At 44.0% G+C, this 25050-nt stretch overlaps 1 protein-coding gene across 4 annotated transcripts in view; it reads left to right on the forward strand.

Moving 5' to 3' along the window:
• The window catches only part of LOC121278951 (protein Jade-1-like), a 123359-nt gene that overhangs the window by 60669 nt on the left and 37640 nt on the right, over nucleotides 1–25050 (forward strand). For all 4 annotated transcript variants that reach the window (XM_041189559.1, XM_041189569.1, XM_041189587.1 and 1 more), the window contains 4 exons: nucleotides 5966–6123; nucleotides 12768–12958; nucleotides 20831–21042; nucleotides 24259–24426. In XM_041189559.1, coding sequence (XP_041045493.1) covers nucleotides 5966–6123; nucleotides 12768–12958; nucleotides 20831–21042; nucleotides 24259–24426 — 729 coding nt within the window. The remainder of the gene's footprint in view (nucleotides 1–5965; nucleotides 6124–12767; nucleotides 12959–20830; nucleotides 21043–24258; nucleotides 24427–25050) is intronic.

Genomic DNA, 25050 nt, shown 5'->3' on the forward strand with positions numbered 1-25050 from the left:
TTCATTTGAGCTACTTTGTTCATCAGGAATCTTCTCAGTTCTAGGATTGAGAAAAATAGTCACAGGTAAACAGAGACCTAAAGACATTGAGAGAGTATATGTTTGAGAGTGGGATAGAAAATGGAAAGAGAAAGTATTAGTGAGCCAAAGACGAGCAGAGAAAGCTGTAGAAGCAAGCAAAGGACATGGCAGAAGATAGAGCCACATTTATTTGTTCAGGAGCTATGCAATGCTAGGTCAACTAGCTTTCTTTGGGTAGAATTTTCCAATCTCCACCCGCCCCCCGCCAATGATTTTGGGTTTAATGGCAGGTGGGGGAAATCAATGCGGCAGGAGCTGAAAAATTGGTTTCTTGCTGGCATAAAATGACGGTGGGATCTTGCGCTCCCACACACCGGGGCGGGTCGCAATTCCTGCCAGAGGCCAGCGAGATTTGCATCCTGCTAACGGCATGTAGGTGAAGCCCCGACTAGAATTGCCCCACCCCCATCCAATCGTTGGTACCGCCAGTGTGAAATCACGCCGGTCCAGAACATGCCTGGACCAACATGGCATCTCCATGTCGACATTTGACTGAACAAGGCCTGGAGCGGCCTGCGAAGATCAGGATGAAGGCCTCCAGTGACCGTAGACCCCGGAAAACGCAGCAGTGGGTGGGGAGGGTCTCTACCAGGTGGAAATTCCAGCCACAGAGTGTTCCTGCATAATTAATGAGACCGGGATAACACAACACGTTGCAAATTCCTAGCAGCCTCTGCAGCGGGAAGCACTCCCTTCCCCTCCCCCGCCTTGGGATTTAGCCCAGGAATGGGAAATTCCGCCCTTTGCTTTTTTTTTAAAAAAAGTCAGATTTCATAAAACCAGGGCGACCCCAATTTGACAAGAAGTAGATTGGGCGTTTTGTAAAGGCTGTGAGCACATACAAATCAGTCAGTAGGTATGTACGCAAAATGACGAATGGGAAATGGGCAGATGTTGTGCTCTTGCATGTGTGATCTTTCTATTTCATACATTTCAGGCAGAATTTTTCACTCGGCTTGCGGATGCGAGCCCGTGTTCAAGCGTGAAATAGCGCGCGATGCCGTCAGGCGAGTGTCCCGATGTCATCGCATACTTGCACGATATTTCGGTCGGCGGGCGTGAGAGGGTGCCAGAGCCGGGCCTGCTGTTAATTAAGAGGCCACTAACGGCCATTAAAAAGTCAATTGACGCCGATTTTTTGTTGCCTGTGCGATTTCACGCTCGTTGCACAGGCAAAACGGGCAAGCGGCCAGCCAATAATTTCAAAAAGCTCATCCACGGGTGGGTTAAAAAGAGTCAGCAGCATTGCCAGCGTGAGTAGTGAGGAGTTTGGTAGGTAGTTTGCTGCTGGTGACTTGTTGGTATATGGCAGTTTCATCTGTGTTTGGGGCTTCATTCTTCACATTTCCAGGCTTCATTTCAGGTCTCCTTGGTATCCGCAAGGATTCAGACTGCGTGGACCTTTCCAGGTATCGGACAGCTTTCCATTACCCTGGTAATGGGGATTGTGGTCTCCACTGGTGGTACCGCCTCTGAGGAGGAAGAGGGGGGCAGAAGGGAGAGGAGGCCAGGTGTCCCATTACAGCTTCCAGGGTAAGGACCTGTAGGAAGAGAGGTGCGGGCACAAGGACGCAGGGCCAGCAGGAAGTCCAAGGTGGAAGGGGCCGCAGAAGACACCATTAGCCTGCTGCCAGGGTTTACAGGCAGCGATGGAGCTACCTCAATATGTCTGAGGTGCAATGATGAAAGAGGCTCCGTCTCTCAAGGGAAACAGTGACCTCCATTTGTCAGATGATTGGGCCTGAGATCAGCTCCGACTGTGTGGGTGGATACCCCATGCCCGTGGCTCTGAAGGCCATAGTGGTCCTCAATTTCTATGCCTCCGGCTCTTTCCAGGGGTCAATGGGGATATGTGTGGAGTCTCCCAATCAGCTGTCCATAATTGCATCAAGCTGGTGGCAGAAGCTCTGTTCGGGTGGGTACTGATCTTTATTCTTTACTATATGGTCGAGGTCAGCCAGGCTGAGTGAGCCAGAGGCTTTGCAGCAATTGCTGGGTTCCCCCGTGTCCAGGGTGCCATCGACTGCACACGTGTGACCATCAAGGTGCCAGCAGGTGAGCTGGGTGCCTTCGCCAATAGGAAGGGATTCCACTCCATGAACGTGCAGATACTGAGGCATAACCACAGGATGCAGATTCTGCAAGTCTGTGCAAGGTACCCTGGCAGTTGTCATGATGCTTACATCCTGAGACACTCCCAGATGCTGAGGCTCTTCAGTGCTCCAGCCCATCTGGATAGATGGGTGCTTGGTGGCAAGGGGTATCCGTTGAAAGGGTGGCTCATGATGCCTCTCTGCCCCCGAAGAACAGAGGTAGAGCAGCGTTACAATAGGAGTCATGCCTCCACAAGGGAGGTGGTAGAGAGGACCATAGGTCTTCTCAAGATGCGCTTCCAATGTCTGGACCGTTCAGGGAGTGCACTACAATAACCCCGAGAGTGGTGTTACTGATCGTGGTTGTATGCTGCGCTCTCCACAATCTGGCACTGGCAAGGGGGGATCCACTGGAGTAAGAGGATCTTGAAGCACTCCACAGATCATAGATGATGAATCCAGTGGTGAGTCAGAAGAGGAACACGGTGAGGAGAACACTGAGGGTGTGGAGGCAGACCTCGGTAACCTCCAGGGAGGCAGGCACACCAGGGATGCCTTGATCCAATGCTCCTTCAGCTAGGCTGCCAAAGATCTGCTTCCACCTCATGCCAGGGGTGCTGCCTCCATCCCGGATGTCTGAAATGACCCTTTCATTTTCACTCAAAGTCCATTCAATGCCTGTGCAAGAAAGTAGTCAGCCACTCGCGTCCAGCATTACATACTGGCATACCCTGCACCAGAAAGAAAAAAGGTGAAGCTTACTCAGGCCATCAGAACCAAAGCAATTTTAATGTTATTGTAGCATTGATAGCATAATGACATTACCATTATTAGTGTTGATGTCCACACCAGCAGACATATAAACCAAACATAAATGAACGGAAAATCACCCGTGAACTGTCTCTCTTGTGTTCATGGTGCCTTTACCTTACATTTGCGATTGCTACGTCTTGGTGCCCCTCCCACCCCCACCTTGCTGGCACTGGCATTGGAGACAGCCTGCTAACTGTGCTGTCTTGTTGGCCTTGATGGTCATCCTCTGGCCAGTGGAGCCTGTGCTGGCCCTGACTGAGAGGAAATGGGCAGTGCCATGGCTGGCATGTTCCCAGTCATTGCAGCCTCATCTGATGCCACGGTCACTGGCAGAGGGGCAGAGAAGCTGCTGCCATCATCCAGAGCACCCTGAGAGGAGAGACAACACACAACTTGTGCACCAACATGAGGTCGCTCTGGACCTCCCTGCTCTCCAATAATGGATGGACACGTAGCTGGGATACTGGGTGCTTCATTCATCTCCCACACTGGCACTGACCACTTGAGGTCATTGCCAGTGTGGGGGCTTGTAGGTCCGAGCACAACCCCAGGAACCCCTGTTTCTGTCCCTTGAGCTGCCTCTCCATGAGAGTTGCCATGGAGGAGGCAGTGAGCTCAGCCATGAGGGTCAACCCATGCTCTGCATGTACTCCTCCTCAATGGAGACCATGGCATACGGACCCTCTTGGATCTCTGCCAAATCATCCCGCTGTTCATCCAGCATCTGCCGCCTATCAACAACTCCAGAGGCTCATCACCTGCCTTCGACTGAGCATCTTCCTGGTCCAAAGCTGTCGTCTGACTGCTGGTGCCCTGGGCGCTCTCTGCTGCCTCAAGCGAGTATGAAGTGCCCTCACCAATGTACACTGACATTCAAGCCACCGATCTAATGCCCACCAAAGTGCTGGTATCTGCACTGGTACCTGGTTCAGAGAGTGGGTGCAGATGAAGCCCGGCGGTCCTCTGGCATCGGGGTGGTCCTTCGGGATCCAGAGAGAGAGTGCCTGCTGGCGAATCTAAAAGGGAGAACAAGGACATGTCATTAGTTAAAGTCATCACCCTGTCTCTGTGCATGCCAGGCGCCCTGGTGAGACAATGGAGATCTGCATCATGGTGCCATCGTTTTTCAGTGATCAGTGGGGACTCCAGGTTTGAGGCTCCCATCAATGAAGAGACTACACTAGAATGACTGCACAATCCGAAACACTCATCTCTGTGCACTGCGCTCTTACCTTCATCTTGAACTCCTCCTTGAATCTGGTTGAGCAGCCCTCCACCTGTACATGCCCTCTCTGCTTGGCTATGGCTCATCTTCTCCTGAAAGGACAGGGGAGCATTGATGAGTCCACTCTGTACCTGCAGTGCTGTTGTAGCCTGGTCAACCCCAGGTGAGGAGCACCTCACAGGGACATCCAAGTCATGGCCCTTAAGCTGCAAGGCACTCAGTCCAAGCAGCCAGGGCTCACCTCCTTGGCCAGCTCTGGCATCATTGACAGTTGGCACTCAAACTTCACCACCCCTGAGGTCCACACCTTAACACTTATGCACACGGTAAGTGCCAACACGGTACTCACCCTTCCTGAGCGCAGCAGGTCATTGAACCTCTTCCGGTACTATACCCACGTGCGCCACACCACGTAATGGCTGCTCACCAGCTCCTCCCATGCCCTCTTTGTGATGTGCGGTGGCCGCCTCTTCCCATCTCTGGCATCAAGGGTATCCCTCCTGGCAGCCACCCCCTCCAGGAGGACCACGAGGCACTCGTCCAAAAAGCGGGGGGGCCGAGTGCCTGCTGTGTCCAGCCGCGCTCGAGCCCATCATTTGAATTTTGACAACGCAAAGCAGACCTTCTTCCATAGCAGCCGCGGACTACAGTCCCCCACTCGGCCTTTCCCGATCAGTGAGGTGCCGTGTTTCATGCTGTGCGGGCCTTAATTAGCCCACCCGTGTGAAATCGTGGTCGGGGGCAATTTCCTGCCTGCTCCCGGGCCCACTGACCACACCCAGGCCTGGCGACTGTGCCCGGGCCTGCCAACGCACCCACCCGCCGACCTCAAAACTCTGCCCTTTGTATGAATGTGTGATAGAGATGCTTAGAATCATGAGCAGTCCTGACAAAGTAGATAAGGAGAAACTGTTCCTGTTGACACAAGGGCCGAGAACCAGAGAATCCTAATTTAAAGTGATTGGCAAAAGAACCAATGGTGATATGAGGCAGAATTTCTTTATGTTGCAAGGGTTAGGATCTGGAATGCCTGAGAGTGTGGTGGAGGCAGATTCAATTGTGGCTTTCAAAAAGGGAATTGGATAATTATCTAAAGAGAAAATTTGCAGTGTCGTGGGATAAAAGCAGACGATTGGAACCAGCTCGGAGCTAGCACAGACACAACAGGCTGAATGGCGTCCTTTGCTGTAATCATTCTATGATTCTACATTTTTACATGGTGCAAATGTTACTAATCTGAACTTTGTTTTTACTGGTTTCTCAAAATGCAAAGGCAGCTTCTCCCTGAAATGGATCTTTTGGGCTCAGAACTGTATGAGTGGCCATCCTCACCCTAGTGGAGGTCTTTTCAGAATTCTGTCCTGGGGCCAAGGGGATCCAGATGTAAGGGAGGGGTAATGGAGAAAAAACATTCTTGTACTCAGGATTGATGCATGTTTTCTTCAACTGTTGTGCAGTTGGCATTGTACTTTCATAGACGTGATCAACTTGTGACTATCAGTATTGATTGTTTACATCTTGAGCTGGTGCATAAACGTGGGATATCTTTATTGCTCATGAATCATACAATCCTCTGAGTCTCCACTTGATCATGTATTCAGAAATGCCTGGTGTTTTGATGGTACAGATTTCATTTGGCTTGGTTGTGTTTATTTGATAATGGCTTTGTGCGTAACCTTTTTGTTACCTAGTTACACAGGAATTTTGGAACCATCAGCACAAACGGGTGATTTGTGCCTTTTTTTTCTTTCAGGTCTACAGAACAGACCTGATAACTGCAATGAAGCTACATGATTCGCACCAGCTGAACTCGGACGATTACTATATCTTGGCTGACTCGTGGAGGCAAGAATGGGAGAAGGGAGTTCAAGTACCAGTTAGCCCTGAATCTGTGCCACAAGCAACAGTCAGGTATTTGAGGGGGAAAAGTGCCAGTTTAAGATGAACTGAACTATATTGTTTAGTTTTAGATTTTTAATTTTAGTCACCTTTCTCCCTCTAAACTTTTCATCACCTCAGTTGGAGGTTGAATAGGTGTTGGGCAGAGAACTAGATTTCACGTCTGGTGGTGGTTCTATGGTTTGAAGGTGTGTGCAGCTTAGCATTGCAGGCCACGGTCAGCTTTCCTTTTGCACTGCACTCCATCTGGGAACCTGATGGATACTCGTGAGAAAGCTGGGAGTGATGAGCAATCCTGAGAGGCTCAAATACACAATTGCTTGATCCACCAGGCTACCTCATAAAGTATTTCCACCCACCTCACCTGCATTGTGCTCCTGTAGCTTAAGTGCGAACAGGAATGATTTGGTGGAGTCCATTAAAATGGGACTGGTTAAGTAAGAGATTAATTGAGGCACTCTTGTTCAGATTTATACAGTTGTATTGACATACAATCGATATAGGATTGTAGTTACTAATGGAGTTTTATTGAAGCATTAATACATTTCCTAACAATTGGAGCTGTATAAATTGGGGCAAAAAATATGCAAAGCAGATCCACGGTTTTGGATGAAGCATTTTCAGTTGAGAAAGAGAAAGGGTTAGATATCTCGATTTGGATCTTGGTCTCCTATTTGTGCACCTATGCTTAATAAATGATAACATGTTTGTTGCCTCTGACGTTTCCTTTGTCAGCAGTGATTCCACCCAGATTAGAAAAACAATGGCACTTGTAGGCTTCTCTCTTGAATGGCAAAACATGTAAAAGTATTGACACAATTATCAGTCAAGAGGGTGAAAGATCCGCGACATGAGCAGCCCTGTTCTAAGGGTTGTCTGCTCTGGCTGGACGTAATCCTGGACGTTGTATCACATGATCTCCTGCCTCCAACTGCTCCACATTGGCAGGCAACCATTTTCCCTCATCTACCATAGCTTCATAAATAATAAATAAGTGTTTAATGAAAATGGAAAATAAAATTACTACAACTCCTGCCCCCCCCCCCCCCAGTATTTTCAGCTCCCAAAACCATATCAGGAAGAGTCATGGATACACGTTCTCCAGTTGAAAACAAGTTGTAGCATCTGGCCAAAAACTGTGATGTTTTCTTCAAGTATTATCCTCCTGATCTTTTGTTTCATGCCCTAGTGTATTTGGGAAAGCATTCATGTGGTGCCTTGTCATGGTTTCAGGCTGCTCAAAGCACCAATAGACAAAAAATTAGTTTAAACCACCATCACTTTTTTGTCATTTGCTCTTGGGATAAGGGCAGCACTGGAATAATTACATTTATTGCCTGCTCCTTGTTGCCTTGTTAGGGACTGTTTGTACAATTTTTTGAGTGACTTACTAGATCACCTAAGGGTCAGGAGTCGAGTGGCGGAGTTGGGGAAGGGCTGGCAGATTCCTTTTTCTGAGTGCATATGACCCAGTCTGTATTCACAGAAATTTAGCTAGCCCAAAAATGACTAGATGCATTGCCATTGTGAGATTTGAACTTGGGACATCTGGCTTGTATGTTCAGTACTATAACCATATCCAGCAAGGCATCTCTTCTCAACCCTGCACCATTACCTCTGGAGTCTCCTAAGGGACAGCTGTCTCTGCTAACTTCACTTGCAGATGTAGGGTAAGTTTTCACATGTATGCTAGCTATTCCCATCACCTTAACTCTCGATTCCTCCAAGGCATCTATGCTAACAGATTGCTTGTCTGACAATCCAGTCTTGTAGATTTCCCAATCTCCATACCACTGACAACGATTTTACCCTCTCCCTATCTGAACCAGACTGTGCTCGGTCTTTGAATTTTGTTGAACCTGAAGCTGAGCTCTCAACCTCAAATCCTCATCATTATTAAGACCGACTACTTTTACCTAACTTCCACACCAGCCATTCCTTTGACTCCCCCCCTACATTTCCTTCAGTGTTGTCAGCTATGCCTTCAGCAGCCTAGGCCCACGCTGCCCTGAATTCCCCGCCTAAAACACTCAGCATTTTCCCCTTTCTCTCCTCCTCTAAGGCCCTCCCTAATTCCCACCTCTGGCTAAGCTTTTGATCGCTTTTCTCAATAGCTCCTCCTTTAGATTAGCGTCCGTTTATTTCTGATTACCTTTTATGAAGCAATTTGGGCATTTTGCTGCATTAAAGGTGCTGTATAAATGAAAGTTGTGCTGCAGGGACAAAATTCAGCAACCAAATTGCACACACACTGAGCTCTCTCGAGCACCAAATTAAATGAATAACCAGAACAGGCATCCTGCGGATAGACTCTCCGTCTTTGCGAAAAAGCCAATGGAGACCCGGAACTGGAAGCCCTGCCCTCCCACCATTTTTACAGGGAGGGGGGTAATGGAGGTGGGTTCTAAATTGCACATTTGTGTTTCACGGAGGCAACTGCACAAGTTAAAGTGCAGCAGCTGCTTCAATCAGATCTTTTTTTGTTGCTCTGGGATGTGGCATGGAGGATATGAGAGGCCATGTGGGGATGGGTGGAGGAGGCGAATGAGGTAGCATGAGTTGGCATGGGGAGGGGGTGGAGGGTGGGTGAGGCGGTCTGAGGGGTGAGGCCTGGATGGCTGTATTTGGTTTGATTCATTTTTTGATATCTTTGACAAAGAGTGTTGGAGCACCGAGGCAAGCCTTCTGCCAGTCCACCTCCACGCTCGGCAGCCTCTGAACTCTTTCCGGGGTCTCACTTTCACTTGTCCCCACCCCTGACTGAAAATTGTACTTCTGAGGCACTTTTTCCTGGTTCGGGTTTGCGAAGCCATCAATTTGTCCTGACCCTGGAGCGAAAATTCAGGCCTTTGTTTTCCATGCTATTGGTTGAGAAAGGATTGAAGGCAAGGATACTGGAAGGAGGTCACCATGAAAACTTTTACATGTGCCTGAACGGTTGAACACAGCCCCAAATCAATGGCTTAACTTAAAGCTAGCACCTCCAACAATGTAGCACTGAACGAGGTTATGTTCTCAAATACTGACGTGAAATTTAAACCCATAATCTTCTAACACAGAAGTGAGAATGTGCCCATAACGTCAAGCTGATGCTAATTGGAGTTAATAAAAATCAGCAAAGCAAAGCAAAACGTGGAAAAATCTAGTGGCTAAAGTATATAGTGACTTAAATCTAGTAACAGTGACAATCTTCTTTTCCGTTTAAAATCTTCGACATTGCATCATATCAAAATTGTGGGAAAATGATTCTTCAAAAAAAACTTTTAATATCCATGTATTTAACCAGATTCCACTAAGATATTTCCATGCTGAATAATTGCACCAGAAATAATTTTCCATTCAACCTATCAGAGTTATCTGGTAGGGAATGAGCTGCCCAGAAATAAATCCAATTGTGAAAAAGGTCTAAATACTCTATAATCTTAATCTTGCATCTGGAGTCTGCCTCCTTTTGAAGGTAGTGATATGCAAAAATGCTCTTTTTTTCATGTTTGGCACTTAGATTGGGGAACATGTGCAGCTTTTACATAAATGACAAACCCAACTGAAGAATCCTCAGAGAGGACGCGGGCTAAACATCCATTTATAGGAAGACGATTTGAAAATGTTAAGAGACAATTTATGCCAGTTAGTTATTACATAGGATGCTTATGGTTAATGCCAGTGAATGTGGAGCTGGTGACACTAGCACCTTATTTCTCAGATTGTGAGAATGCCTCGACAAAGAAGTGTTTGGTTTGAAGCAAATTACTTTTTTTCTCTAGAGTGATCGACCAAATGCCTTGGGTCTGTTGATGCTCAATTCAAGTACAGGTGCACAGGGCTCAGACTCAGGTAGTACTGTACCATTGTGATGTTTCTGTTTCTCACATCCTCTGAGCCCCACTGGGATATGCCAATGCGCAGCCGGTTGTTAAATTCTAGGTTAGAAATTGGAGCCAGACACTTGTAGCTGGGAGAGATCCTGGACCGAATTCACTGACAAATCCAGGTCATATAGGGACATTCTAACTTATTGCCCTCAATCATTCTCTACTACTTCGAAACAATTTTAAAAAAATCTCCAAACCCATTCCTCAGTTCCGTTCACCATGATTTTAAAAGGTGGGACCAGCGTGGAGCTTTCAGGTTCAGTGAATGTACAGAACAGGTGCTAGTGGACTGCCTGTTATACACCCTGCCTGACTTCCGTTCTATTGACTTCAATGGAACTAGACCCACATGTTGCTGTCCGTATTACTCCTACCCAACGTGGCCGATAATGAACATTTAGCCCGAAGTTTCCCAGTGCCAGTTAACAGTAAGCTGAGTTTGGTTAATTCCGGTTAATGGCCCAAGACCTGGAGCTGCCATAGTTTATTTTCTTTTCACTAACTAATTTACTAGCCCCCTACTCAACGTCATTCTTTAGCCAAAGTAGGTGCTTTCTTATGCCACCCTGGGGTTGGTAATGAGGAGACACATATGCCTGCAAAAAGAAAAAAAAAAAAGAGCCGCAGTAACTTGATTACTTCTTTAGAAAAAAGCTCTGCCACCTGCTAGCTTCTAGAACTCAACTGAGATCAAGGCCTGGATAAGTGTGAAATTGCCTGCTCTTTCAGTTTTTTACAATACTTCTATGTTTTACACAGCTTGATACAGCCCTTAGAAGTGCGTTAATAGAATGCCAGTATTGCCATATTTGACTTTTATTCTGTAGAGCTGCTTCAATGGTGGTATATTCTTCTCCCCTGGGCAAATTGATGATCCAACTCAAATCTTTAAGTTTTTTTTTGTATGGTCGGGAAACCTAGGTCAAAGCTGGATGTCACCAGGGTTCCAAAGATTAAATTAAAACAAACATTCAAAACGAGCATATATTTCTTGATATTAATAACCATTTGTCGATCCTCTGCCCAAACACCATGGGGTGAATTTTACTGGGGGACGTATTCCTCACGCCCTTGTTTAGAAGGTTGGTCGGCAGCTCGCTGACTTTAAATCTCACTGCCCTGCATGCAGTGATAATACTCTGGGGGCTGCCTCAACTACCTGGAAGTGGGACTTCCAGCCCTTGGGGACAGGAAGCACAGCTGATTTGGCTGCACGCTCGCCAAACTGAAAATCTAAACGATGCGCGGTGACATTGGGACACACACCTGACATAACCCTGCGTCATTTTATGCGTTGGTGAGCAGGCCTTGTCCCCCGCTCGCCGATCGGAAGATGCAGCCCACAGTCACTGTTTCTGTTTCAAAATACCCAACTTTTTCCTTTGCTCTGCTAGAGATGTTGACTCTTTCTTGGCTACATTTCTCTGCCCAGCAGTCTGCTTCCATTCCAGCATCCCTCCTAAGTGAACAGACTTAATATATGAGTGAAGATCCCAGAGCTTATAGGTGGTAAGAGCAAAAACAAAGATTCTTAGTTTGATAGGGGGATCTCACTAAGAGTTCTGCTTCTGATTTCTGTGCAGTGTAGGTTAAGCTAGAATCGGAATTGGTGGCTGTTGAAAAGCTTGCAGTATTTATTGCTGAGGAGCTTGCATCGATAACGGACATGAGCAGCTGAGAAATGTTAGCGAAGCAGCTTTAAGTGGCAAGTTAGGTCTTTCCTCTTTTCATGTCCCATGTTTGGATAACAGCCACACAGAAGCAGCGGGCTGTAACCATGCCATAAAAAGAGCTGGGTTTTTCCTTCTTGTGTCTGATTTCACAGTACCAAAGGAGAGCTAAATTTGTTTGATATTCAATGCAAAATCACTCAAAATGTGGATATGAGCCTACACTGAACCAATTCCCACACAGTGCAAGACACACGACACACGAACATAGTTCATTTGATATTTGAAAAGAGAAAGCAAGTATGAATGCTGGAAGTCTGAATTAAAACCAATTAATATACAGCAGGGCAATTAGGATCTGATAAAAGCAAAACACTGTGGATGCTGGAAATCTGAAATAAAAACAGAAAATGGTGGAAAAACTCAGCAGGTTTGACATCATCTGTGGAGAGAGAAACAGAGTTAATGTTCTGAGTCCGTATGACTCTTTTTCAGAGCCGATTAGAATCTTATTAAATTAGAACCTGAACAGGATCTTGACCATTCTCACAGAAGGTCCCAACTGAAACAATTGCTTTCCCTTTTTGCATGCTGACCACTTTCCGTGCAATGCTATCACTTTCTGTTTTTAATTTGGTAATTGCCTAACTGCAGTTTGGTGAGATTGGTGAAAGCTGGCCAAAATCAAGCGTGCAGTTCTTCCTGTGGCCCAGGCTTTCTACGTTGTGTATTATCCTGTATTAAACTGCTGACTTTGAATTGCGTCTTACTTTGTTAGATACGGTTAAAACAAAGGACGTGCATTAATCTCCTGTTCTGCATTTCATAACTTGTTTGAAATAGGCAGCAGAGGAATAGCAGGGAAACTGATGCATTAGCCAGATTTTGTACACCAGCTATTTTCTGAGAAGCTACCCAAAATTTCTAGAAATTTTAATATTACGGCAGCACCAAACCAGGAAGGTGTTTGGAAATCAATGAACAATATCTGTTTAATTAATAGTTAACAGAATGTTTTAAAACATTAATCTTTCAGTGCTTTTAAATTGCTGTTTTAAGGGGGACCCCAATCAGGAAGTACAGAAATTGATATTGTTTTACTTTGTATTTACAGAATTACTGAGGAAAAGGATAAAGCTGTGATATTTGCCAGGCCAAGGAAGTATATTCACTCCTCTGGCTCTGAGCCGCCAGAACTTGGTTACGTGGACATTCGCACGCTTGCGGAAAGCGTGTGTCGCTATGATCTGGATGACATGGATGTAGCATGGCTAAACCTGCTGAACGAAGAATTCAAAGGAATGGGTATGTTTTCTTTTGGCCATACTGAATTTAAAAGTAGGTTGTCTCACACACAGCAGATTTATGAATTGTTCTTAGACGAGACTTTTCAACAAATGTATGAACTTGAGTCTTTCACAGTGCGCTTCACAGGCAATGATCCACCTTTTGAGATGTGGTCACTGTTGCAATGCAGGAAGCATGGCAGCAAGGACTTGCAAACTGTAAGGAGATAAATGACTAAATAATTTTGTTTTTAACCTGTGTTGTTGGATAAATGTTGTCGAGGACACTACGAAACTTTTTTTTTGGAATAGTTGAGCGGAATCTTTTACATCTGATGATAAGGTCCCAATTTTCGTTCCCAAGTCAAGTGAGCAGAGCTGGGAAAACCCGACTTGAGATAAACTTCCCCGAAATAGTCAGATTTTCATTCCGGGGTGGGGGACAGTGTGTGCTGAAGTCGGGCCCAACACCCTCTGAAACAGCGTGCCGGCAGCCACCATCTTTAATCCTTACACGCTCCATGCCAACACACCCAGTATCCACCACCATTGGCAGAAATCAGGAGCCATGCTAAGATGAAATAAAATAAAGTTCTAAATATGTATTACAGACCACTATATATAAAAAACACACTCATTGATAAAAGCCTGTTCAATACATTTAAATCCCTTTACGTATTTAATCTCTTATGAAAATAAGCATTTCCTTCAAATACTTAATTCCTTATAAAACAAACATTTGTATTCATATCTCCACAAAGATAGCTAATCCCTTTATAACCACATGAAGCTGTCAATCAAACTGTGAGCTTACAGGTCCCACCCCCCCCCAACCGGCCTACTGTGATAGGTTGTGGAAGCAGTCAAGCAGTACTAATCCTATAATTATAGCACCAGGCTTATGCCAGCAAATATGTATTAAAATTGCAAGTATAATTTCTTTCAACCGAGAGTCACAGCAGACATTTTTCCCCAAAATTTAAAGGGCAGGGGATTCAAATAACCTGACACCTTGACAGTTCCACAGACCGTATCCACCTTTTTACGCACATTCATGTGTATGTTAACAATCCCAAAGGGATACTTGTACCTCTCTACAAGAGTGCCCGCCCTCTCCAGAGAACTCTGGTAGCTTTAGACCTCTTCCTCAAAATCATAAAGCTGTGTTTTGGAAAGCTGGGTGATAAAAATGTGCTGCTGCCTCAGTGAACCAAGGTGGTGTGAAAGATGACCCCCCCTCCTTCTCCAGGGGCAAATGGCAGGCTTTTGGCTCAGGGGAGAGTCTTCCAGGTTCAAGGCTCCTGAACCATGTTGGCTAAGGTGCGGAGCCTTTCTATCTTGGCTGAAATTTGGGTTAAAACTCGAGTGCAATAATAAGGGAGTATCATACAAATGTTGGAGGGGATTTTTTTTTTAGATGAGTCTTCTCTGCTTTAGTCTTCTCTGTTGCACAATTGTAAAAATAACATGGAATTGTGGTGCCTTGATCAATTTTTCACTCAACCAATACCACAAAAGACAAATTGACTGGTTGTTTGCTCCAGGTGTTCAATGATCACTGCTGCCATGCAGTAAAATGTGGAATCCATGGCAGTCATTTTTAGGAAATTCAAAGATTATCACATTATAAACAATTTTGTGTAAATATGATCTGATTAGGATCAAGACTGAAACTAATTTCACTTAGGACTCAGGGTATTCTGTTTCAAATAGCCTGGCTAAGTTGAAGGTGAAAGGCTAGTGTTTTCCTTTTGAAGCCATATAGTACTCTGTAGCCATATTACACAGACTGGAATGGGAGAGTGTGAGTATGGACCCCCAAATTCTTCTATGTCAAGTTTTTATACTATCAAGGAATCAAGCAGGAAAGAGGAAAACCTAACATAAAAGGAGGATTGTTTATTTGATGTTCTCACCCAGCGTACCATCCTGGTCCTGTACCTGTTCATGCTGAAGTCGCCTCAGTATGCACTAAGCACGGCAATGATGTTAAATTGATGTGGTGTAAAGTGGGGCAAGTTACAGCTGATAGTGATATTTAAACTTGAGAAGCGTGTGTCAAAACTTGACAGGTACTGTGATGTTTAACGGCTGTTGATGCAGCCAATCACAGGATAATACACTGTGTATAATAGGAGTTTATTTTCCTACTTGAATTCCAGCAGGGAGCTTTGCCCATAGGAGCACATATTGGAATTTTGGGCACAAACGGATTTTCTGTTGTGTGGTTGGAAGATCACTCACAGCAGTTCCCTGATTTTTTTTTGATGTACATTCCCAGCAGGCGAGACTCTCTGCTGGGAGTGCAGTGTCGGAGAATGAGCCTTATATAGCATATGTTACCAAATGCACGTAGAGAATTCAGAACTACTTTTTTCTGTTTATAGCAGGTTAATTGATAGTGAATAATGGTTCTGTATGCAATGCATTTTCTACAAGCTAGGCCTGTTAAAATGCAGCAACGTTATAGTCCTTTGTTTCAGTCTGACTTGGTGGATGTTTCCTGGTTAAGAATAGTATTTGCTCAGTTGTTTGGGCTGGCACGGTTTAAACTTGGCAGAAATGTGACTTTGTACAGTAGGAAAACATATGTGTGCTTGTGTTACTTTTATTGAAAATAAAATATTTTAATAGCTTCAAAGCTGCGCTGTGCAGTTGAATTTGGATAATCAGTGCTTTTGCCTGTTTATAGTTCCTCTAGCATTGATCCATATGCTTGTAGTTTGTCAGATGCACTGATTGATTGTGGATGGAGGCTTGCCCCTTTCTTTGCCTCCCTCTTTTCTCCCCTTTTCCTTTCCTCCATCTCCATCAAACCTTTTCCTAAGGACCCAAATGGGTGTAGCAACGTAAATATAAATTTCACTTGAGATTTAAGAGGTAAACTCTGGCTTCCTGGTTGAGGGTCGGAACAAACTAGCACTGGTTTCTCATTCTAGCTAATCCAGTGCACCACTGATGGAGTGCTGACCTGTCAGAAGTGCCGATGAGAGGTTAAATCGAGGCCTTGCCTCCTCTCCCGGTTGGATGTTAAAGATCCCTGGCAGTGGTTGAAGCAATTGATTTCTTCCACTGTCATGGCCGATATTTACCCCTGTAGTACCAGTAACAGTTTAGCTGGTTATTTATCTTCTTGCTGTACACCAGTTGATTGCTGCACTTATCAAATGAGGATTGAAGATTCACAGAACAGAGATTTTTCCTACATTATAACAGTGACTACACTTCCAAAGTACTTAATTGACTGAGAAGTGTTTTGGGACATGCAGGACTCATAAAAGACACTATATAAATGCAAGTTCTTTCTTTCTAACTTCTGTGTAATCATCTTCACATTGATCTGTTAGCCCCTGCTCTGGAACTGCATGTTCCCTTGCAAGAAGGAAAATTTGGGAGGAAGTCAGAGAAACAGGAGGCTATGTTGTCCCCCACCTGCCGAATGGGATTCAAGACTGGTGTGAGGAGATTTAAGAAGCGAGAAAGGGAGAATTTAAAAAAATTACAGGTCATTGCAAGCACCTTAATTCACTCTCTTTCTGAAACTATCCTCAACCACCGAAGCCATACAGGGTCCGCCCCTAGCACCTTAACACCTTGTCACGGAACTGTATGTTAATTATATATCAATTGTGGTTAACTGTATGCAGGTGTAGGGAGTTGATTGAATTGTTACTTGAGTGTAATTGAAGAACCACTTACTGACACTGGGGTGAGGGCTGAGTTAGGAGGTGTATACTTGAATTCTTTCACTCTGTGAATAAACCTAAACTGAGTAACAACTAGCTCGGGTTTCATCCTTTACCAACTGGCTATCAGGAGTTTAACAACGTGGTGCAATTATAAATGCAGTTAATACTTCTTGAGGTTTTGTCCCTTTAATATTGCTACTTCCATACTACCCTCTGAAGTTGATGGCTAGTTGTTTTATGTGTTTGAATTGTTTAATGTTTTATGTGTGCACTCGATTGTTAAGATCTGCAAAAAAGCAATCTGTTACCTTAATGCTTATATTTATATAGTAGTGACAACTTTAGTTTTGAACTATAGAGTAAATCAGTGCAGCAACAAAAAAAAAATCCAGTTTATGTTATCAATTATGTACCTTGTGAGACACATGTCATGAGCAATATGTCTATTGGTGATTTATTGGTGAGATTCTTTATTGGCCTTTGTGAAAAATAGTTGCCTAGTGAAAGACCAACATAAGATACCCTTCCCAGTGCAAATTTGGGATCTGTAACTGATACATGAACTCAGTGTTGAACTGTGTGCAGTTGTTTGTAAACCAAGCTTTAAGACATTAAACCTTGAAATTACATAGTCCTAACACATCTTCCGAATTCCAATTAACATTATATGATTTCCTAAAATGCATGTTGAAAAGCTTTAAGGATCGTTGTCATGTTCCTAATTACTCATCTACTGGCAACTAAAGAAATCTCAGCAGGATAGAAATATTCCAATGTGTTTCATGTTACCAATGAGTTACTTCAGAATGCAGTTGCTGTTTTATGGAGAATTGTGGCATATTTTTGCATGCGGCAAGGGAAGGTGGGTGGCTTTCAGTGGGCTCCTTCCCAAACCGTGGCCCCTTGATCAGGTACTGAGTGCCTTTGAAGAAGGGACCCCCCCACCCCCCAAACCTGGGAGCCCACAAGCAACCTTGTATGGATTTGCTTGTTGTGCTCCTCGCATGGTGAGACCATCCTGCCCACCGCTGAGTGGGATAATGTCTTTAAGTGGGCAGTAATTGCCTACTTAAGGGTCATGATTGGCGGTGCGGCAGGAAGGCTGCTCACGGGCCTTCCCACCATGGAATTACTGGGGTAGAGGTGAGAAGGCGGTGGTGTGCCCGTTCACCACCTGATTAAATGATCCCTCCCCACCAAACTTGCCATGGGGGGAGGACATTAAATTCTGCCTGTTGAGGTATCAAACCATTGACACCATAGCATCATGCCATCTGCCCACCACCCGGTAACCTTCTGGGAGATGTCAAATATACTTTCTTGTTTCCTCTTGCTTCACTAACCTAATTTGATTCTTTGAGAAAGTAGCATAGAGATTACTCTAGGGTAATGCAGGAGATGTAGTAGATTTCCAAAGGGCCTTCGATAAGGAATCACACAATGGACTAATGAATAAGACCAGAGTATGCAGAATCAAGGGACAAGTAATGGAATGGATAGCTGGCTGGCTGCAAGACAGAAAGCAGAGAGTAGGGTTAAGGGGTAGCTCTTCAGAGTGGCAGAATGTGGAAAGTGGGTTCCCACAATGATCAATGCTGGGACCCAATGTTGTGCACAATTCATATTAACAATTTAGACTTTGGAATCAAAACATTTACAAAATTTGCGCACAACAAATTTGGAGGGAGAGTCAACATTGAGGAGAACTGAAACAAATTACAAGAAGACACTAATAAACTTGCAGAATGGGCATATAATTGGCAAATGAATTTCAACACAGATAAGTATGACTTATAATTTGATTAGCCACTTGGTAGTGCAGTATTTAAGTATTACTGAGGAAAGAGGCATGCTGTTGAAGCTTTTTGTCTTGCATTCATCAAGACAGATGCAAGAATACCAAATTTCAAACTCTTGCGCCTGCCTTGATGAGTGCAAGACGAAAAGCCTTGATGCTATGTCTCTTCTTTCAGCAATATTTTGTTCAGAGAAAGAAAGGGGCCATTTATTACTTAAAATAAAAATATAAATGGGGTGGAGGATCAAAGGGATCTGGGAGTACAAATATATGATTCAGTATATGGCACAGATTAATAAGGCCATAACAAAACCAAACCAAGCACTAAGGTTTATTTCTAGTGGGATAGAATTAAAAAGTAGAAAATTTATACTAAACTAGTATTATACCTTGGTTAGACCATGCTTGGAATACTGTGTCCAGTTTTAGTTGCCATAATATAAAAAGGGTGTCGAGGCCTTGGAGAGCGTACAAAAAAAAAAAGATTTTCAAGGATGATGCCAGAACTGCAAGGATAGGTGAACAGCCTGTATCTCTTTTCTCTTAAAAGACAAGGCTGAGGAGTGATCTGATAGAAGTATTTAAAATGATGAAAGATTTGATAGAACAGATACAGAGAGATTGTTTCCATTTGTAGGGTAGAGCAAAACTAGAGGTCATCAAAATAAGAGAGTCACCAAGGAATCAAGTAGGAAATTCAGAAGAAACTCTTTACCCAGAGAGTGGTGAGAAGGTGGAATTTGCTACCAAATGAATGTTTGATGTTTGCAGATGCCATTGAGCTATGTGGATGGGGATGATTAGAACATTAACGAGTATCTGTAGAAAAGCCCTGGAAGATAAGGATTTGAAGATCACAGGGGGTAGTTGCAGTGAATAGACGCATTTATGGGGGAACTAAATAAGCATACAAAGGAGAAGGAAATAAAGGGTCATGCTAATCGCGTTAGTTGAGGAAGAATTGGAGGAGGCTTGAGTATAAATGCCAGCATGGACCAGTTGGGCCAAATGATCTGTTTCCGTGCTGTGCATTCTACATAAATATCCTGAAAGTCTAGTGGGCAGGTAGAGGAGTTTTTCTGTGTAAGTGCATAAGCCAACAGGATCCACATAATGCTGCACAGAACTAGAGCTTTTCCACAGTGCACAGTCACCCAGTTATGGACAGTGCGTGGGGGTTTTACTGGACAGTGGGAAATGGAATGTAACTTGCCGGTGCAGAGCTGGAAAGGCACAAGTTTATGATTTTGAACCTGACATTTGCCAAATGCCAGAGAGTTTGTGTACCTTTGTATAACAAAATTCAGTGAATGAGGTTGACACTGTCTCAGAGTAGTAAGCTATGAAGAAAGGTGTTTGGAGCCAGTGACAGCTCAATCTCACCCAGCCATCTGGACAGACACAGGCTCCTGGCATCAGTTGAGCTTGAAGGAAGCTACATGTGATTAAAGTTTCAACTTTTATTTTGAGTGTCATTGATTTATTAAAGGCTGTTTCTTAAGGATTGGCTCTGATGACAAGTACTGTTTTTGTCAACTCAGCAAGAAATAAGCAGCTTAATATAGTTGCCCCTGGAGGCAGCAAAACTCTTGGAATGGTTTTTTACAATCACTAAGTTCATGACCTGGAAAACATTATACTTTCTGAATCAACCCCACAATGTAAACAAGTTTGGTGCATCAAATAGGCACAAGGACTGAAAACACTAATATAAAAGACATGTTGGAAAGTTAAATCTGTTCTCAAGAGAAGGAAATGAGAAACGATGAAGTTACTGTAGTCCGTGTGTAATCACGGGTGATTGTAGAGAGGCATTTCATTCGAAATTGAGAGAACAGTTTAAGAGTGATTATTGTGGGCAAATGTAGTTAATGGAATAACCTCTTCAGAGTTATTAACATTATGGAATGGGTTGTAATTTAGTACACTAGCTGGATTTTTGTCTGAGTTTTTGCAGGCACTCCAAATCAGCCAGAACGTCAGATGGGCTGAGACTACACCTTTGTATAAAGTTATCCTCCCAACACGTTTCATAGAGCTGAGACTTCTGCTTTAATCTATTATTGAGTTGCTTTTAGAAGGTAAATTATAGTGATGATCTGACCATTATGATTCAAATAAGATATACTAAAATTGTACTGTTTTCGCATGGGTATGAGTATCTTTTTAAACAGTGATCCATCTCTTGTCTGCTAACCCAGTTGAAATGAGCTTGATGCAGTGCCAGAGGAAGATTTGATGTCCCATGTGAAGCAATGCACAGCATCCTTTTGGTCAACTATTTTTGGGAACACAAGAACTGGTCTTTGTTGAGTTGGAAGTAGTTAGAAAATAAAATTATTAACAGATTTTAACTGCAGACTGGCACAATATTAATGCAAAATGTTTTTGCTAAATTTGTTAGGGATGACTGAATTAGATGAGTTCACCATGGAGAAGGTCATGGAGGATCTGGAGCGTAGATGTTATGACAATATGAATCACGCCATTGAGACTGAAGAAGGTCTAGGAATTGAATACGATGAAGATGTGGTGTGTGATGTGTGTCAATCTCCAGATGGTGAGGATGATAACGAGATGGTTTTCTGTGACAAGTGCAACATATGCGTCCATCAGGTAAGATTGCTAGTAATCATACATGGTTCATCTATATTACCAAATGAGTCAATTCATGCAATTGGAAGCTGAGCCTGTGACAAATAACTGTTGAGCATTGTGCTCCTTTTATCGAGCCAAGCATGGAAGGTATTCCTGTGTGCACAAAGCTAGTGTTTTGTTAACTACAATCTTGTGTTACAATAATGATAGCAATATACATTTGTACAGCATCTTTAAGATAAGAAAATGTCTTAAGGAGCTTCACAAAAAGATACATGGAAAGCTGATGTCAAGCTGGAAGAGAGAGAGTTATAGGAGGGTGTGAAGAAAGCTGAGTCTTGAACAAGGTTTTAAAGTCAGAAGGATTTATAGGGCATTCCAAAGATAGAATATGTAGTGACTGATCATTCTGCCGTCTGTGGTGGGGGTCTGCGCAGGTGACTGAACTCGGAAGAACCTGGCTGAAGCAAATGGCAAGATATGACGTGGCAAGGAGACGGAGTGATTTATAGCTGAGGTGAAGAATTTTAAATGTGATATGTTGGAGGATGGGGAGCCAGAGTTCCCCAGCAAGAACATGGGTGATGGGCAGTGCAGAACAAGAAACATGAAGCAGAGTTTTGGACCAATTTGAGTGTATTGAAGGTAGAAAATGGGAGGTCACCCCTGAAGACTCTTTGAGTAGTCAAATCCGGAGATGACAAGAGCATGGCATAGCTGAGAAGTAAGAACTGTTCGGATGACAGGTCATCAACCTGAAACGTTAGCTCTGTGTCTCTCTCCACAGATGCCGCCTGACCTGCTGAGCATTAGCAACATTTTCTCTTTGTATTTCATATTTCCTGCTTCTGTAGTATTTTGCTTTTGTGTTAAATATCATATGATTGATAACCTTCATAAGTCTCTCCCTTTTCCCAATAAGCTTTATAATATTTTTAATTGGCTGATTGATCCATTTCAGAAAAAGTTTATTTGATCTGCCTTTGTTGCCTATTTGTATCTAATTGTCCTGTCCGTCATTCCTAACGTTTTCGAAGAAGGTCTAATTTGTCCCTCAGCAGATGAATTTTTGAATTGTGAGCTTCCCTTGTCCACTAGAAATTTCTGCCTTCATATCCTTGTAGCTTTACTGCCTGGGGCTGAATTCTCCGGTCAGCGAGCGGGGGAGGGGCCCCTCTCACCGATGCATAAAATGACGCGCGGTGACGTCGGGCGTGCGTCTCGACGACATTGCAGGTCATTTTAGACTTACCCGGCTGTACGCCTGCCGAACTGTCAAAAGGCCCATTAAGGCCACTTAAAACCTAATTAACTCAATTCAGTTAACTGCCCGTCCAACCTTAAGGTTGGCAGGGGGGTGGGGGGGGCAGGTGAAGAGCCCAGGCGGCCTTCGCATTTTTCATGAAACCTCATCCACGGGCACATTCTTGAAGTGTTTTAAAATCTGATAAAATTTGTTACATTAATTCTTTGACAATGTCCCAGCTCATGTGACAGTGTCATATGAGGGGACATGTTTTAAAAGTTTTTTTTCCCCCTTTATTTAAAGTTACACATGTCAAACTAATCTTGAGGCACCTCCGTGCCTCAGGGAGATTTCTGTGCTCTTCCGCGCGCGTGCGTGAAACAGCACAGGAAACGGCTCGGGGGAACACCCCCCCCCCCCCCCCCCCCCCCCACCGCCCGCACAGGGCTTCCGGGCGAGTGTCACACTGGGCGGGCCTTAAATGGCAGCGCAGCCCCAATCGGAGGCATCGATCAGGTTCGCACCCGGCCCCGCACAAGGTTGGGGGGGTATTTTTCCCCTGGTGTTATTCACTAGGGTTTGGTTACCTTCCTGAACCATTTCCTGAATTAAATTAAACATTATTGCGCTTTGGTTACTGTTCCCTTGCCTACCTGGCCCACTCACTGGAACCAAGGGGAGGATTTTCCCCTTGTTGGGTGGGCCGGCGGGACCGGGAGTGGCTGTGCAACGGTCCACCACCCGCGATCGGGCCCTGACCGCAATTTCGGAGGGGGGTGGGGGGGTTGCAGGAGTCAGCGCGGGTGCACTCAATGAAAGCTCCCCGAAGGCACAGAGCTGCCCCAGGGAGCTGAAGATTTTTAACTTTACAAATGAAGATTTTAGTATTAAGGAAAACATGTCCCCTCATGTGACCCTGTCACATGAGCAGGGACATGTTAAAAATGAGTAGTCAAGGTTTTTATTTTTCTTTAATCACTCTTTGAAACCTCGTCCTGCCCATGGAAGAGGTTTCACAAAAAATTGCCAAGCCCAGCCATTGTACGGGCAGGAAAACTTTAATTAATTAATTAATGGGCTTAACAGCCCTCTTAATTGTTGAAGGGTGCGCTGCTGACTCCCGCACACCCGCCGACTGAAATATCGTGCAGTGATGTCGGGAGAGCTCACCCGACGCTGTCGCGCCCAATTTCACGCTCGTGCGTGTCAGGGGCAGGCTGAGGTGAAAATTCAGCCCCAAATGTAGAACAGGGCCGTCAGTCTTGGCCTCTGTGGCACACTGAGCCAGGAAGCAGTTATCCATTTTAAGTCTTTACCATTTGGTATTCCCAACTTATGTTGGGATGTTTACCTTAAAGTTATTTTAGAATGTGACACAAGAGGCACTCTGTGTAACCTTTAACTGTAATTAGACACCGTGGAGTTTTACTGCTGAGCCGCAGAAACAGTATTGCTCACATTTTCTCTTGCTCTTTCACTGACAGTATTACAAGGTATAATGTTTGTAATGAGGTTATATAAAATTGTGTGTTTGTTCACACGTCTGTTGGACACAACAAAATTAGAGGAACTATTTTAAGAACTGAATAATAATATATTTTATTTGACGTTCTCAAAATAGATTGCTGAGAATGATTAAGTGAGGGTCAGTAGATGCTGATCAGAACTGGGAGATGATCTGCTAACACAGTGTAACCTTCAGCTCAGGGAATTTGATGTTCTCCTGTGCTTCAATATAAAGTAGTCGAAACGGACTAGGAAGTGGTTTATAGGCTTGTAAATGCATGCTAATTGCAGTCAGCAGTTGACACACGTCCCCTGATGAGCTACATACACATAGAGCCAAGTTAATTAATTGCGGTGACTTGCATCTTTTATGCAATATATAGCTGATTTACTGCTGCTCACACCCAATCATAGAGGTCTGAACTTTTGGTAGAATCTGTCATTTCCTGTGTATTGAGTACATCTTTGTGTATTTATTACAGGCTTGTTATGGAATTTTGAAGGTTCCAGAAGGCAGCTGGTTATGCCGGACTTGTGCACTTGGTGTCCAGCCCAAATGTTTGCTTTGCCCCAAGAAAGGTGGAGCGATGAAGCCTACCCGCAGTGGGACGAAGTGGGTTCACGTTAGTTGTGCTTTATGGATCCCTGAGGTAGGGTACAAGACATTTTTATTACACTTATCATTGTCCTTGTTGGATTCTATGGTAGATTGTCTCTTTTAAGAAAAAGATGAGTGCTCTGATGATTAAATGCATCCATTTTAACTACTCTAGGTTATGGTTTTGATACAGAAATAAGGTGGTGACTTTTACAATGACCAAAGTTTTAAAAAGGTACTGAGTGTGTGGCAGAAGTAGTTCAGTAGTTTTTAATATTTGAAGACTTCTGGAATTCTACATTGACATGCGTTGCCATGTTCACCGTTAAAATTTCCATTCGGCCCATTGCACTAAAATAATTTAAGAAAGGGCATTTTATTTTAATGGTATTGAACTAAATTTGAACTTAATTAAAATTGTAATGGCCCTTCAATTGTTGGTTGTTCCAGAAATACAAATCACAGTGACAGCCTGAAATGAAGTGAGTTGCTCCTGTTTCTTTGTGCCATTATGAACTCATAAATACAACCTAGCTCTTCTGGGTAACCTTACCCAATCCTTTGAGCCTGACTATAGAGTGTCATTGATAGAGCCTGGGAGTATGTCTCTAAGATTTACCTGGAGATATTCTGAAGAGGAAAAAGAGAGCAAAGCAAGAACAAAGACTTGTCAGCA

The sequence above is a fragment of the Carcharodon carcharias genome, chromosome 1 (assembly GCF_017639515.1).
Source record: "Carcharodon carcharias isolate sCarCar2 chromosome 1, sCarCar2.pri, whole genome shotgun sequence".
NCBI classification, from domain to species: domain Eukaryota; kingdom Metazoa; phylum Chordata; class Chondrichthyes; order Lamniformes; family Lamnidae; genus Carcharodon; species Carcharodon carcharias.